At 34.0% G+C, this 15,627-nt stretch overlaps 1 protein-coding gene across 1 annotated transcript; it reads left to right on the top strand.

The window, feature by feature from the left end:
• Positions 1-3,472: 3,472 nt before the first annotated feature.
• Positions 3,473-14,272, top strand: LOC113495339. Its single transcript, XM_026874020.1, has 2 exons — positions 3,473-3,724; positions 12,196-14,272. The coding sequence occupies exons 1-2, from the start codon at positions 3,551-3,553 to the stop codon at positions 14,098-14,100; spliced, it is 2,079 nt and encodes a 692-aa protein (XP_026729821.1). The 5' UTR covers positions 3,473-3,550; the 3' UTR covers positions 14,101-14,272.
• Positions 14,273-15,627: the final 1,355 nt, after the last annotated feature.

The raw sequence follows: 15,627 nt of genomic DNA, 5'->3' as shown, positions 1-15,627 counted from the left end.
ACATTAAGTAACGTATATATGGATAACGGATATATGAAAAAAGAACAGAACCATAATTATTTATTGTGTAGACGCGCTTATTACAGTTATTACTATTACACATTAATTTTGAAAAAACCATAAGCTAAATAGTAAAAATAGTAGTGAATAGATCACGCTAAGTAGTAAATTCAAACATCAATCATTAGATTAATTCGTAACACCGAACCATCATACAGAAAAAATGAATAAATTAGAAAGTTCATTAACATTGTTATAAACATCATACATATTATAAAACATTTTTTCACTAAGGACTTGATAGGAATTGAAAATTTATACATATCAACAGTCACAGTGTCATAAGTGACAGAAATGCAATTTAGTTGAGGCCATTTTCAAAATTACCTTCACAATGCTTTTTATTAAATGTTTCAACATTTAATGTTTAAAGATAACTAAATTAATATAAATAATTTAGTGTCATACTACTTATATGACATTTAGCCATTTACGTTCGTATAAAAATTTCCTTTCAACAAAAGCGGTCCAAATAAATAGTTATGTAGGTAGTTATTGCTTTTGGTTGGTCTCGCAGTTAGATAAACAACATAATAGAGATGAGGTCGTTACTACTTAACAAAATAAACAATGATTGGTTGACGATTATATGAGACAGCTCACACATTCTGCGATGTAATTATCATGCCTTTCTAATTCACAAGTTTTTCAAGACCTTTTTATAGTCTTATCGCCGGATAAATTACATATTAATGCATGGACTGTTCATAGACAGCAGCTCGATGGAGTAAAAATATATTTTTTGCTGTTTAGTGTATAATAAATATTATATCAAGCTCCTAGAATCATATTATTACTGTATATTATTTTTGTAACTGAAATAAGTACACTCTAATCCGTTTCCGTTTTGCCATATAATCCTGCATTGCCTATTAAAATGAGCACAATTGTGTCAGATTAGCAGCCATCAGAAATGTGGCATCATGTTTTAAAAAAGGCTTAACCTACTTGTGACTATAAAATTAGTTATCATCAACAGCGTACAAGCAAGTCTAGTTGACTTACCTCTGCGGGAGTATGAATGACCCTTCTAAATGACTGAAAACGGCAAGTCACTAGTTATAATTAGTATACAACTAAAAATAATAGTATATTATAGATAAATATCAGTTAATCCCGTGAGGTAACAAGACCGTGAAGTGAAATGAAACTCGATAAAAATATATACCATACGAGTGGTTATAATTAAAATTGACAGCAATATGTGAGGAGGTTCGCTCAACCGAGGTAAGTGCACTCATTTAGCTCCATCATGCGGTATAAAGATTGCTATCTACCGCATAGTGCTTGGAATCACAACACACGAGATGCAGTATAAGGAAATTCGTCTGTTTTCTTCGGGGCTAAAATATGAAGGCTGAAAAAAGAACGTTCCTTCATGTAGTTAAGGTTATTATCATATCTGTGACGGTTTCGTCTCGAATCTGTATTATAATTAAGTAAATTCTTTATACGCCCAAGCCAATGTTTTAGTAGGTATCTAAAGCAGTTTTGTGTCAAAACTGACAAATTCATTCAGTTCTGGGCCATTGTAAATAGCAGAATCGGGACCCCCAGGTAGGTAATGATATTTCATCCCAGAGAATTTCAATTAAAGTTATTCTATATCTATACTTCTATAGTATATAGTTTGTTTGTTTGTATGAACGCGATAATCTCAGGAACTACTGGTTCGAATTGAAAAATTCTTTTTGTGTTGAATAGACCATTCATCGAGGAAGGTTTAGGCTATATACAATCACGCTGCAACTAATAAGAGCGAAGCTACAATGTAAAATGTGGAAGAAACTGAGAAAATTATTCATCTTCGAGGGCTTCCGTTCAATAAATAATTATTAACTTATATCTTCTAACCACGCGGACGAAGTCGTGGGCAACAGCTAGTAAATATTATATTCGTCTTACTAACCTAAACGTTAGATATCAAAGCAAACAAATATAGATATTGTTTTATAGTGTTTAGAACGGCTCCCGCAAAAAGAAATTTAATCGTTGTATCGAAAGGTTTCACAAACATTAATTACACATGCTCAAAGATACCCAGACTCAGTAGAAGCATTCATGGATCACACAAACGCTTGTCCTACGCGGTAATCGTTAAACTGATCGTTTAAAAATCTGATATTGTTTTATTACCTCTAATTTGATAATTGATCTAACTAACTAGGCGTAAAATCGCGCGATAAATTAGACCGTAGATATTCTCCTTATGAATACAATGTAGCAAAAAGTTGTCGGCTCGTTATAACAGTAAGTGTATTTCAGTATTATATTAAATATCATTATAAGGGAAGTATTCTTGTAACTCTCACTCTTAATAACTATTAAGATGTGGAAAAGCTTCAGTGAGGTAGTGATTAGGAAAATATTATAATTAAAATGATTATAGTATGATTGATTGGTAATAATATTATAAAATATATGGTACATATAAACATGGGTAATATGTTATGATCGGCATATTTATAAATAAATAAAAATAATACAACGGAAACATTTACGCCTCAGACGGAACTCGAACCTGCGACTCCTAGCTTTACCAATTAGCCAAGTTACTGACTAAGAATTAGATTTTTTTCATTCAAATATTTGTCAACTATGCGTTTTGATCCGAGTTATTCTCATATAAAAAAAGAACTTAAAAAAAATCATAACAGCACAGGGCATAAAAAATTAACGATTCAGTATTTAAGCAATAAACAGTATTATGCCCAATGAAAATTACGTAACAGCACCACTTCAAGACTCTCAAGTCTATTATACAAATTCCCCGCACTATTTAAGATATTATTACACATAAAATGAACAAAAATTGCTTGTTTAATAACCTTACAGTGTAACTACTGCAAACATACGTAGTGATGTGAATAAATTACATATAATTGTGATTTTCACTGGTGTTACGAATATTCGGTTGTGTGGGAGCGGCGGCCGGCACGCTCCGGTGCGCTGCGTCCGCGCATCGAGCTAATAGTGATGGGAAAATGTCGATGTTGATTTCATCTTAACAATATGTTTTATTTGTCTAGGACGTAAGTAAATAAAACAAGAATGTTTCAGTGAATGGTTTAACCCTAATATTGTGCTCTAAATACGAATTAATTTTACTTTATTCTGTGCTAGGAATATTTTCACTGGGCGTCACTAAGATATTCTTAAATTACTCTCGAAAAGTAGTAATAATACTTAATAGAGGTTTTCAAAATATCAGACAGATTGATTAAAGCATATAATTAATATTTTAGTTAGCTGTGCCAAACTCAAAACCACACAACATTACACTTTCTAAAAAATATATTTTGCCAATCTCAATTCCAAACATTGTATCGATATCGATCCGAAAACGAAAGCCCCCACCCCCATCCCTACAATCTCAAAGGAAAACACATTATCGCGGTGCGCGGATTCCGCCACATTTTCTAGTGCGGACGCGTCGGACGCGCGCGTACTAACAAACAGACCATTCTTTTGTTAGTGATGAGTCGGTAACATGTCAAGTGAGGGTTCAGTGACGTCCAGTGGGTCCCGTATCCGACAGTTCGGGCTTTACAGGACGATCGATGCGAGGACCGAGGAGTTCCTCAGGTCTTCGAGGAAGCGGCAAATACGGCAAGGATGCGCGTGCGCAGCTATATCGACGGCTATCACAGTTACTGTTGTTGTTGTGAGTGGGTTTTTAGTGCATATTTTTTTATGTTTTGCGTAGTTTTCATCTAGTGTTTCTTCGTAATATAATATTTTTAAGTGCGGATTATACTTTCTTCTAATTGGTCGGTGTAGAGTATTTGAAGTTTCGTGTTGTAGTGATAACTGTATTTTTTTCATTTCGTTTAATAATGAGAGTTTTTATGACAATTATAACGGCACTTGATTTGTGTGTGGTTGAATATTTAAATCTTCCTGATTACAACACGATGGTAACAAAAACTAGAGAAAGGAACAGTTTTATTAACATGATAATTTCACTAGGCAATAATTCTGTCCCGTATTTTTTATAATTTCTTTTGTCTTCTTTTACGACAATATTCCGTTGAGTTGACTTTGTAACAAACCTGAAATGGGCCAAAATAATACTATTATTCGTAGTTACTTTTATAACAGGTTCTAGTTTTGAAAACGACCATCACACTTTTATTTGTTAAATCAAATGTTCTAACCATGTAAATAAAAATATCATTTTGAAGCTAGCTAGGTATATCACTGCCGTGTTTCGCATATTACGTAATATAGTGCAAGTCCTTTCTTAAAGTTAGCCCGTGGATGAATAGAAATACACAATTATGTATGTTGCTAATAACTCCACACATGACTGTACGTGTATGGTCGTAAAGCTTTCTTTACTCTCATTTATCATGCATTAACTTCACCGCATTCATATTGTATAAGTCCGCCTAAGCCATAATAACGGCAATCTAATGTGAGTCATAGTTTGTGATATAAAATTATGTAAAGAACGATTCAAAAACTACGGTGTTAACACGAATTTGAAGAACTTCTTTTTCATGGAAATGTAAAACTACTTATTAGTTTGGTAGTAATAACAAATCACTAGCTAGACACTTATGATTGATTCCTATGAAAAAAAAATATAGTTAACATTTTTTTTCGCAGTTGACTAAATTTGACTCGAAACTAAGCAAAACGTTTTAAATATCTGGAGTAAGTAATCCTCAAAATAAAGTTCTTGTAGGTGCTCCTGTTTGCACACACAATTTTCCTATGCATAGGTACAGGTAAGGTTATTATTTTTTCATTTCACGACTCTTTTAAACGTTTTATATTCTTTGTTCTACAACAACAGGCAGTCTACTATTGTTTCCAGTAATAAATAACAAATACACTAAAAGAAAGTCTAGAGTTTAAGCTCGATTTATTTCTGATATAGTTCCAAGGAAATAAGCGATATGTCCGCAATAATTCGAATTACGGAAGCATTATTGACAGGTGAAGCAATGTATACTTCCATAAACAAATAACGTGTATTTATAAACAGTTGTTGCAATATAAACAGTTTGTTATGGACTTAAAACAAATGATCTTGGCTATTGATTGTTCCGAGTATCGTTCTCTAATGAATAGCCTAACGTTTCGATGTTCAGTTATTTTTCAGTAGCTATATTTTATTTTCAAGTATGGTTAGAGATACATGAGTTAAATGTCGTTAAATGATACTTTGACAAAATACGATCTCATCAAAAAATCTTGTGAATGTGAAATATATGTGAAAATAGAAAATAGTAATAATTCGATGGTTAAGCTCTGCCGGGACAAGCATGACCCGTCACAGCGATGATAATTCTGTCGCTCCTTGATTCTTATTGAATAAGTTGTAATGTTATTCAGACCTAGCTACCGGCATTGCAACTCCCGTCTAAACCTTGTTAGCCATCAAAGCAAAGACCAAACAAAAACTAACACGGCTGCCGTTTCAATCATCTGTCATAGATGTAAGAGGCCACTGATTATGATGATGTTCTATATGATGCATTGTGGTTTCTCACTGTCTTGCTTTCGCTGAAAAATGAAGCCAAAACAAGACAGTGACAAATTTTGTGGTCTTTTGGAATTTCACTTTTATTACTTTGACCCCACTGATCTTGTTATTATTAGATGCAAAGTTCATCTTGCAATACGTCAACTTTTACTTTCAACTGTATTTTTCAGTATTGCTTGTAGCTAGCTACTAAAGACATTCATCATCGATGCATTGTTTATACAAGTAAATAAATCATTAAGCCCCTGACTCACATCTTCCCTATAAAGTTGAAGACGTCTGTAAATACCAGCAACTACACTTTAAGATCCTTTATCGGTCTCAGTAATACCGCGCAACAATACCGCCATACTTGGAAATATTTTCTCCTACAAAACACATACCGGGCCAGTTACGGCCGGAGTGACGTCACGCTAATATGCCAAGCACGTTGTAGTTTGTGTACATAATTGCGGTTTGTTGCTTTTTTCTCGACTTTTTTATTTTGTAAACATTTATAATGCTGTGATTAGTTATACGCTTCCTTTTAGCCGCACGCGCCGTTTTAGTGTTACGTAAAGAACAATTGGAGGTTTTGTTTTAGAGGAGAAATGTATTATGCGACCTACTTTGATGTTTGCTGTGAGAAATTCGATTTTAGATTGTTAGGCTGCCGTTGTTATCAGTATAATTGTATCTCAAAATTATTTTGATTGTCGATATGTTTTAGGCACTTTTAGTCTTGGCGTGCCGCAGTTGAAATGACAGACAGACATACATCCTCCTTTTTCATCTTTAAGTTCGACGTTTAATAAACAGACCATCAAGTAATCACGTAACACTCACACTTGACCGTATCACAAATTAGTATTTAATAACACTAACACGCACGTATTACGAATCCTATAATTAAAACTAATTGTCATTACGTTAACAACAGTAAAGACAGAATTAGTCACAAATTGATTTTTTCAATTAAAAAATGTAGAAAATATAGTTCCAATAATCATCAACACTATAATTACGAAGGGTTATAAAAATATTCGTGATGTAAGTGATACATAGTAGGTACAAAGATTTCATTCTCAATCAAAAATCACTGATTCAAAGCAAAGTAGCACTTTCGAAGAAGAAATTACGAAATAAACTCCACAATCATACCACATTCTTATGACCCAATACTTCAGTAGAACATTGTCTTTAGAAATTTAGCAATTTCGACCGAAAGGATAATGACATAAAGTCGAGTCTAACAAATGTAAATAGTCCACTTACTAACCACTCACGTCCAGACTTTCGTCGCGTGGCAAACACAAATATACCACACGTACCTACTCTATAAGGCAATAAGATAAAATGCAAATGTCTTGTAATCGTGAAGCTGGAACAATGTATGTACTTAACATATCGAGCGTAAGCATGCTTTCTGCTTTCTTTGGCGCGGGCAAAGAGTAAACAACGCAGAGGTGAAGCTTCGAACACTGTGTAACATACATACCAACGTGGGTTCGATAAAAGTTACGTAAGTCAACAGAGGCATGTGCACAACACTTTTTTGTTTACTAACTGAAAAAATAAACTTCCTATTGCCACGAAAACCAGCAAGGTTTTTTGCTGAAGATTAAAAAATATCGACTTATAACTTTGACATTTTTCATCCATTGTTATCTATGACATTCTAGCTTAAAAACGAATATCCCTGTTATATAATATACAAGATGAGTCTTATTGTAAAGTTTTATGAAGCTTTGCTTCTGTGGGATATTTATTCACTTGGCACCAATAACTCTGACTTAGAGCATAGAGCTATGACGTCATTAACAGACAGTTTATTAGTCTGTAAAAGGATTATTTGAGTTTATTTGACGTTTTTATTTATTTATGTGTAAATAGCATTTTCCTTCGCTTTTTCCTGCGTTGATGTCGCTTATAGATGCAAATGGGCATCCTTCTTCTGCAACTGGGTTAAAATTAACTCATCTAAGATTTTAGTTAATTCCACGAATATACACTCAAACTTTCGCATTTATATTAGTGTTATGTCCATGCGGTAAAAATGGATGTAAAACCCAAAGAATATTAACAAATCAGGAAAAATAACCATTTTCTGTTTTGGTGAAAAAATCTATACTCCTTTTGTTTGTAGTTTATTATGTGGATATGTGAGATTTACTATGTGTAATATGGAATTAATATTCCTAGATAATTAAAATTTACTTGAAATCTTCTTTCTAAATCACGCCATTATAAGACATAATGACTCATAAAAACAGTACGACATTTTTATTAAAAACCATATTGTTCAAATTACCTACATGTTGAGTCTAATTATATTATTAACAAGTCGCATACATTAATTTGCTGTCAGTAATAAATATTCAACCCATTATTTGTCATGTTTTATTACCAAATTAGCTGCAGCTATAAATTAAAACTGTAATTATGAAGTTTTAGTTCACATAAAACCGGTTAAGTGTGAGTCCGTCTTGTGTCACTGAGGAGTCCATACAAATAGGTTTATTTTTTCCCGTAAATATGGAAGTTTATGTTGAAATTGATCACTCATCATATTCATGACCGTACAGCCTGACAGACAGACGGACAGACAGCGTCGCCTTAGCTATAGGGTTCCATTTAACCTACTCAATGATCTTATTTTACTTAATATATTACTAACAGTTATTTCTAAATAGCGACTGATATTATAGTTATTATTGAATTTACGAGCTAATCCGCTAAAAAAACCTGTGAATGAACTCACAGATTTTTTTATTACTGGTGCAATAAAATTTACTTTCAAAAATAAATAATTGATTTTTTTTAAGTCTTTATACAATGCAAGAAATAAGCATTATTCGTTTGAATTACCTAAAAGTTATTGTTAATTAGTTTTATTATTTTAATCCAATCTCTAACTTTGTTAATATTGTTATATTAAGTCATTATTATAGTTTAACATTCCATGAAACAGCAGGCGAGATAAATTAACTAGGTTTAATTAAATGAATAACTTCTACTCATTAATTTGTTTAACTCATTCTTATCAGCTTCTAAATTTATTTTTTATGTTTGTTCTTTTCAGTGTAATTATTTAGGGTCCTCTTCTTTTTAAATTTCTTTTTGTTAAGGAATTTAATTCCTGTGAAACACAAACAGTGTCTTTGTGCATGTGTCTTGAATACATGCACAAAAACACTCAGAATCAGAACAAGCATTCATGTATAACATAAACAGTTACAATGTAGTTATCTGTAACTTTGAATCTAGAAAGTAATTAATCATTGCTCCTTTTTAGATCTATGTGTTTGTCTAATTGCAAAAGAACTTTATCAATTAACCATTGTTTCCTCCTCTGCAATTTTGGATTAGTTTCTTATAATATTTAGGTATTTAATGTTGTTAACTAAAAATACTGAGAAACTATATTTTATTAAACACTGTGTTATTTATATTCCGGTAAGTTTCATAAATTGACACTTATATTAAATTAAGTTGCTTTTAATTGAGCTTCAGCGCAAATTTACATATTTTCTACACAATTGTGTTATAAATTTAATAATTCGTATTGTTTTCATTTTCAGAGTGTCATACTGGTGTATGAGTACAGCGTCAACTCAGATTCAAACGTAAATAAAAAGATCTCACTGAAACCAAACTGGCTCGGGTCTATGAACGAGAGCGATATCAAATCGTTCGACTCGAAGTTCACAAAGAAAATAAACTTCGACAGAACAACACTCAAGCTCCTGCCAATTTTGTTAAAGGCATTGAACAAAAACCGATACTTAGAAAAAGTACTCGAAGACTACTCAAGTTCCAGTGCACCTTATGTTAGTAAAGATTCAGCAGAAACCACGTTTAAGACAAATGTGTTCTCCGATTCAAAGAATTGGCTAAAAAGGCCGACGTCAAAACATTACACTGTTGATTACAAAACGTCGCCCCTCGTGTATTGGAAAAGCCCAACGAAACGTCTAGAATATCTTACAAAAATCAGAAAGATAAGAGACTACCAACGAATGTTGAACTATTTCGACAAAATGATTAATGAAAAAGTTGGCTCTAGCTCAAAGAGAGAATATGAATACACTGAAAATCCACTTAAAGCAGAAACTGTGCCTATGAAAGTAGAAAAAATAAAAGAGATTCCACAGATCAAACATGAGACGAAGCAAAACGTAAATGAATTAAACAATGACGATATTAATTTTCCCATAACAAGTTGTAAATGCCCAAAAAAATTAGGAGTGCTTTTGACTAAACTGATTGCTAGCATACAAAATATGATTCCGAATATGATCAGCAACAAACTTGGCATTCATACATGTGGTAATAAAACTGAAACTGTTAATCAGCCAGGTGAAGTAACTACTCTTCAAGCTGAGACACAAACGAGTGAAAGAGTATATGTAAATGAATATCCGACCACACTCTCAATGGGATTAATAAAAACAACGGGCCACAGGTTGATTGGAAAATTAACAACAAGCACGCCAAAAGTAACGTATCTTACTAAGAAAAGAATGGTCAATGACCAGAATTATAAAACAACCACTGTCAAGTCTTCTACCAGTACCACGGAAAGTACCACTGAAACCACAACATATAGTGCCACTGAACACCAAACTGAAAGAACTACAACAACTACTCAAAACTCAAAAGCAGACTTTGCGCCAGGTAATGATGACGTCACATCTAAAAGTAAAATAATTACAGAAACGGCAACAACTACAGAAGGAAGCTACATAGCTAACAGATATTTCAACGAGAAGCTTGTACGATTTCCAGCTCACCTAAATACTCCGATACCGTTTTATCTAAATTATGAAAGAAATACCTTAGACTACGATTCTATTGTCAAACCTACCGATGAACCTTATCGCGCAACAACTAGAAACCAACGTCCAAAACCAACAACAGAAATGTTCGTTCCAATCAAATTCATTGATAGTTCGAATGAAGAAGCTAGCACCGAAAAGCCGCTAATAACCATCAAACCTTCGCTGAACCGAGCAACTATACCTTTATATAGAGAAGATGAGTATGATGATTACTTCCTAACAACTGAGAAATCAACACATAACGACCTGGAAAACATAAACAGTCATAGTTTAGAATTAATCAAAACAAAAATGATGTCTTCAAATAGTAAGGAAATTAAAGTTAAAAGTAATTTAAATAAATTGTCATTTAAAGCCAAACAATTAAACTTGCACCCTGTATATAAGCAGAAAGATTTAGACTTGAATTCAATGAGAAAAATGGCGGATTTAATTTATCTTCCTAAAGAACAGAATGCTAAAAGTACTTCGAAGATGATAGTAAATCCTACGCTGCCAGTTAACTTTTCACCAAGGGTACATAAAACGACAACCGAAACAACGATTGCGCATTCTATCGAAACTACTTCTTCTACAGATCCTGTTAAAACATCTCATGTCGAAAAACCTACAGCAAAAGCTGATAACGTTGTGACTGAAACAAAAACCGAAGCAGTAGACTCAAAGCTGACGCTTGATCAAGGCAATGTCGATACCTTGATGGAAGAAGAATTCCAAGATGATTATCTGAAACAGATGGAGCCAAAATCAAGACCCGCCTATAAATATAAATATTCTGGCGTTATTAATATGAACGCATCTAACATGAAAGAAACTCAACAAGAAGAAACGACAGTAGCAGATGTGTCAAAAATTGAAGAGAAAATGACGTCAAAGGCTCCTGAATCAATGATACCGTCCATGAGACCACTTTACTTAGAAATTGCACGCAATAATGATTGGAGACAAGATGATCACCCCGACTACGATATAAATTTCAACAACAATATTTTTGATTTGCCAAATATTTAGTAGAAAAAAGTATATCCCAACAGTTAGTATGTACTGTTCTATAGTCTCATTTTAATATTTCTGCTCTTGTAGCTAGGTAACATTTCTACAAACGCTGACGTTAATAGAAAATGCTCAAATATGTGGACTTTATGTCTCGATAAGTCACGTGACGTATATCTGTCATGTTCATACATCATCATCATTGGCCTAGCCTTTTCCCAACTATGTTGGGGTCGGCTACCAGTCTCACCGGTTTTAGCTAAGTACCAGTGTTTTACAAGGAGCGACTGCCTATCTGACCTCCTCAACCCAGTTACCTGGGCAACACGGTTCCCCGTGTTTAGACTGGTTGTCATACTTTTCAAGCTTCTGACTACCTGTAACGACTGTCAAAGATGTAGGAATAACAGCCGGGACCCACAATTGAACGTGCCTTCCGAAACACGAAGGAACTCGTTACGACAAAGATGGTCACCTATCTACGGAATAACCGCATCAAGCATAGCTTAACCTGTGATCGTTTCATTTATGCGGTTATAGCTTAGCCACGAGCTCCTCAATTAATTATGTTCATACATTCGACCTTTTTCTATCAACGAGGACGACTGTCGAAATGTCACTTGGAATAGAGGCCTTGGTTGACTAAATGTACCTACTATGTATTTATTATTTAATGTATAATTGTAACCCAAGTTTTTGGTTATTGTAACCTAAACATATATTTCATACACTACGTTTTTTATTTGTGTGACTAAAACTTGTAATTAACCTTTATCATACTAAAGTACTTTGATAGTATAAATAATAATTATACATTTATTTTTTCAGGTAATTCTACTAATCTACGAATACGCGATTGCTGTAGAATGGAGTTTAGTACAAAGCTTAAGAAGTGTAAACCGGACAGATAACAGCGACCAACCGTTTGCCGACAGACTGGACCGAAGTTATTTCGGCTTTGATCAGGACTACTACCAACGAATGCCGCTACTCATCAACGCTTTACAAGAGAGCAGCTACTACGATCCGACCTTAGAAACGTCTGGGCCTCTCGCCAAAAGAAAACGATTTAATGTAACAATAATAAAGTCAACGTCTAGACCAATTTATAAAACAAATGCAGTCAGGAGAACGAGTCCGAGACCCTTCTACTTTGAATACAGACACCCAACACCTCTTCCGTTTAGTAAAAACTATGGATCACGAACCTGGTTCGAAAAATATAGGAACGAGGAAAGGTTAAAAAACATAAGACAAATCATAAAATATTTAGAGACCACAATAAATGCTAAAGTTGGCGATATGCACTCAAAACCAACAACAAACACACAAATAGCTTTTACAGGGCTGTACATAGAGCCTATGTTGGAAAATAAAGATTCCAACAAGGATGCCTCGTCAGATTTACAGCAAGAGAGCTCAGATAATATAAATAAATTTAAATCTAATCATCTAGCAGATCCACTCTTCAATTTCAAACCAGAAAGTCCTGGAGATGTAAATCTGTTAGCTGATGAATTCTTAAGATTCTCGCCCATTCCGACCCCTAGTCTGAAAGATATGTCTAAAAAGTATCCACTGTTCCGACAGATTCCATACCACAAGAGGAATTGTCTTGGTAACACATGTGAAGAAAGTTATCAAAGTAATACTAAGTTTCCACAGAGTTTTAGTGCAATACAACCAACAACAGTCACACCTCCAGTTAGTACCACAAAATCATTCAGTGTAATGCTAAACTTATTTCCATTTAAAAAAGAGGCACCGACAACTAAACAGTCTGTAGATAGTATATATTTAACGACATCAAGACCTTTAATACAATTTAAAAGAAAATCGAACATGATTAGACGTGTTTACACTCCATATAAAAGGCCAAGGTATTTAAGTAATTTAATAAATAAAGCAAATAAAGTAGAGAAGAGCAAAGCAAATGAAAGTAAGGCCATTGAAACAGGAACACAAATGATAGTACACGTTAAAATGTACGACTCTAATGAAAACTTCGATTCCAAGAACGAATCAAATTATAATGAACATTCCACAGTGTTATCTACACAGATAAACCCATACACAACGAAGGCTCCTATAGAATTGTCAACTTCACAAATTGAAGATTATCACGCAGGTAGCTCGGGTTACATACCTGTTGAAACGAGGTCAGAAACACAACCATTGCCTAAAGTCACAACAATGACTTCATTTTTCGATATGAATACTGAATACCCTTGGCCAGCACCAACAGAAGTCTATCAATTCAACGCAAGAGACGCAAAAATACCAGATCAATACTTGGAAAAACAAACGCAGACAAACACCCAACCGATGGAAATTAGTAGAAGAAGTTCGGGAGTGCAGAACACAGATGGTTTTGAACAACCGAGCACGCTCATAGTCAAGCTGAAAAATGAATTTGTGAGAACGACTACTGAACGTCCCGAAAATAAAACAGCAACAGTCGATGCTACTACGACCGTTTGGACGTATGTGCCTCAAATAAATGGACATTACAGAAGCATAAACCAAAACTCCAAAAACGTTAATACGTGGTTAGACTCAGACCCGGAAAACGATAGGAAAAAGCGTTTAGAACAGTCTGTGACGGGTATTAATGACTATGTACCGAAGTATGTAGAAATTAAAAGAAATCATACCCAGACGTCTTCAGATGACGAGGTCACCGTTGATGAGGACAATGCTAATGATAGTAATGTAGAAAATAGATCATTGTGATTGTAAAATGTAATCCCTCTTGTGAATTAGTAGAAATACTCTAATTTAAGTGGTAATTGTAAATTATATAAGTATTTATTTTCTGTGTCCCACCGACTTTACTTCTTTCCCATTGATGTGTCTTGAGCTATATCACTTTGTGGGCACGTTTGTAAATAAATTAGAAGGACGATATTATCGTTTTATTTCTAGAAGCACAAAGATTAAAAAAAGGTACCTACTAGTAGCGGTTTCCATTCAGTAATTTTTTTGGTAATAATTTAGTATATAGATCAAAAGAATCGCAATGCTTTATTAGTAAACCCCTAGTGATTCTGAAATAGCAAAGTATCAGAAGTAACTTTATTTCTGATACATTACGTGCTTTAATCACGTAATATTATTCAACCAGTAAAATTAAAACCCAAACACTATGTACAACTTTTAGCAAATAAAACAGAGTGCCTAAAGATAATCATGCAATAAACGTTAATGTATATTATTACACGCTACTGTAATACGATGGTAAACAATGGAACTGAAATTGACGCTACACGTTAAGTCGTCTGTAGAATGCGCCTGCGCATATTAGGTATAGCTGTCAACCAGAGAACGTAGTTCAATCTCAGTAACATAGATGGCGGTAGCATTGAGGTGGGTTCTTACGTTGGGCATTAGTCAAACTAATATAATAAGTGGTTTAGCACTTATCACAAGCCTGAAGTTAGTAGGTACCGATAGCTAAAAAGTTTATTCAGATTTCTAAATTTTGAAACGAATATACGAAATTTTATATTTTACATAATTTTCGCATCAGTTTAACATATCGTGTAAGTATTGTTAAACCATTATTTCACACCAGGCTTCAGGAAAAGTATCAGAATTTTATACAAATAAAACCTTCGAGAAGACACCACTCATTGATATTAAAGACAATGACTTATGTTTGATAACATGAAATTGGTTTCTTATGCTTTCACATACCCCAATTTAATGTCGAATGTTGGCAAATAATCGTGAAACCGTATCGATACGTCACCGATGTTCACTTACGAATGTAGAAAGTGATCACACACTTTAGAGTCAAAAATTCCTTAGTCAATAAATACAATAGGGACCTACATAACAGCAAAGTTCTAAGAATGGTAAAATATTACGAATCCGACAAGCAGTAACACCCTGCGGTAGGTATGGAGAAGGATATCGATGTAAGAGTTAGAGGCAGGTTTTATGGGATGTTTAGGAGAATACCAATAGTGTCAAATTACAGAACTATTTTGACCATTATTGGAATATAAAAACTCCTGAGTCTACCTTGAACTAGAAGGACACTTTCGTTTTCAATCTGATGCCTCAGCTGGTGAAGGAATGATGTGCCAGCAATTAGTAGACGAAATATCAAAAAAGTAAAAGTAGTAAAGTTGTCAGGAATAGGAAAATAAAGGACTGAACCGACTTTACTTGAGCATTTTCTTGGCTAGGAACAAAAACAAGGGATTTGGGGAACTCATCCACTCACAAAGCCGAGTGGTCACTCACCAACCCACG

The sequence above is a fragment of the Trichoplusia ni genome, chromosome 6 (assembly GCF_003590095.1).
Source record: "Trichoplusia ni isolate ovarian cell line Hi5 chromosome 6, tn1, whole genome shotgun sequence".
Taxonomy (NCBI): Eukaryota; Metazoa; Arthropoda; class Insecta; order Lepidoptera; family Noctuidae; genus Trichoplusia; species Trichoplusia ni.
Note: the sequence above shows the minus strand (reverse complement) of the source record. Positions and strands in the feature narration are given on the sequence as shown.

Coding starts and splice junctions, on each gene's coding strand:
- LOC113495339 (XM_026874020.1), top strand. CDS start 3,551: ATGTCAAGTGAGGGTTCAGTGACGTCCAGTGGGTCCCGTATCCGACAG. Junction 3,725..12,195: donor TCACAGTTACTGTTGTTGTT/GTGAGTGGGTTT, acceptor TTATTTTTTCAG/GTAATTCTACTAATCTACGA.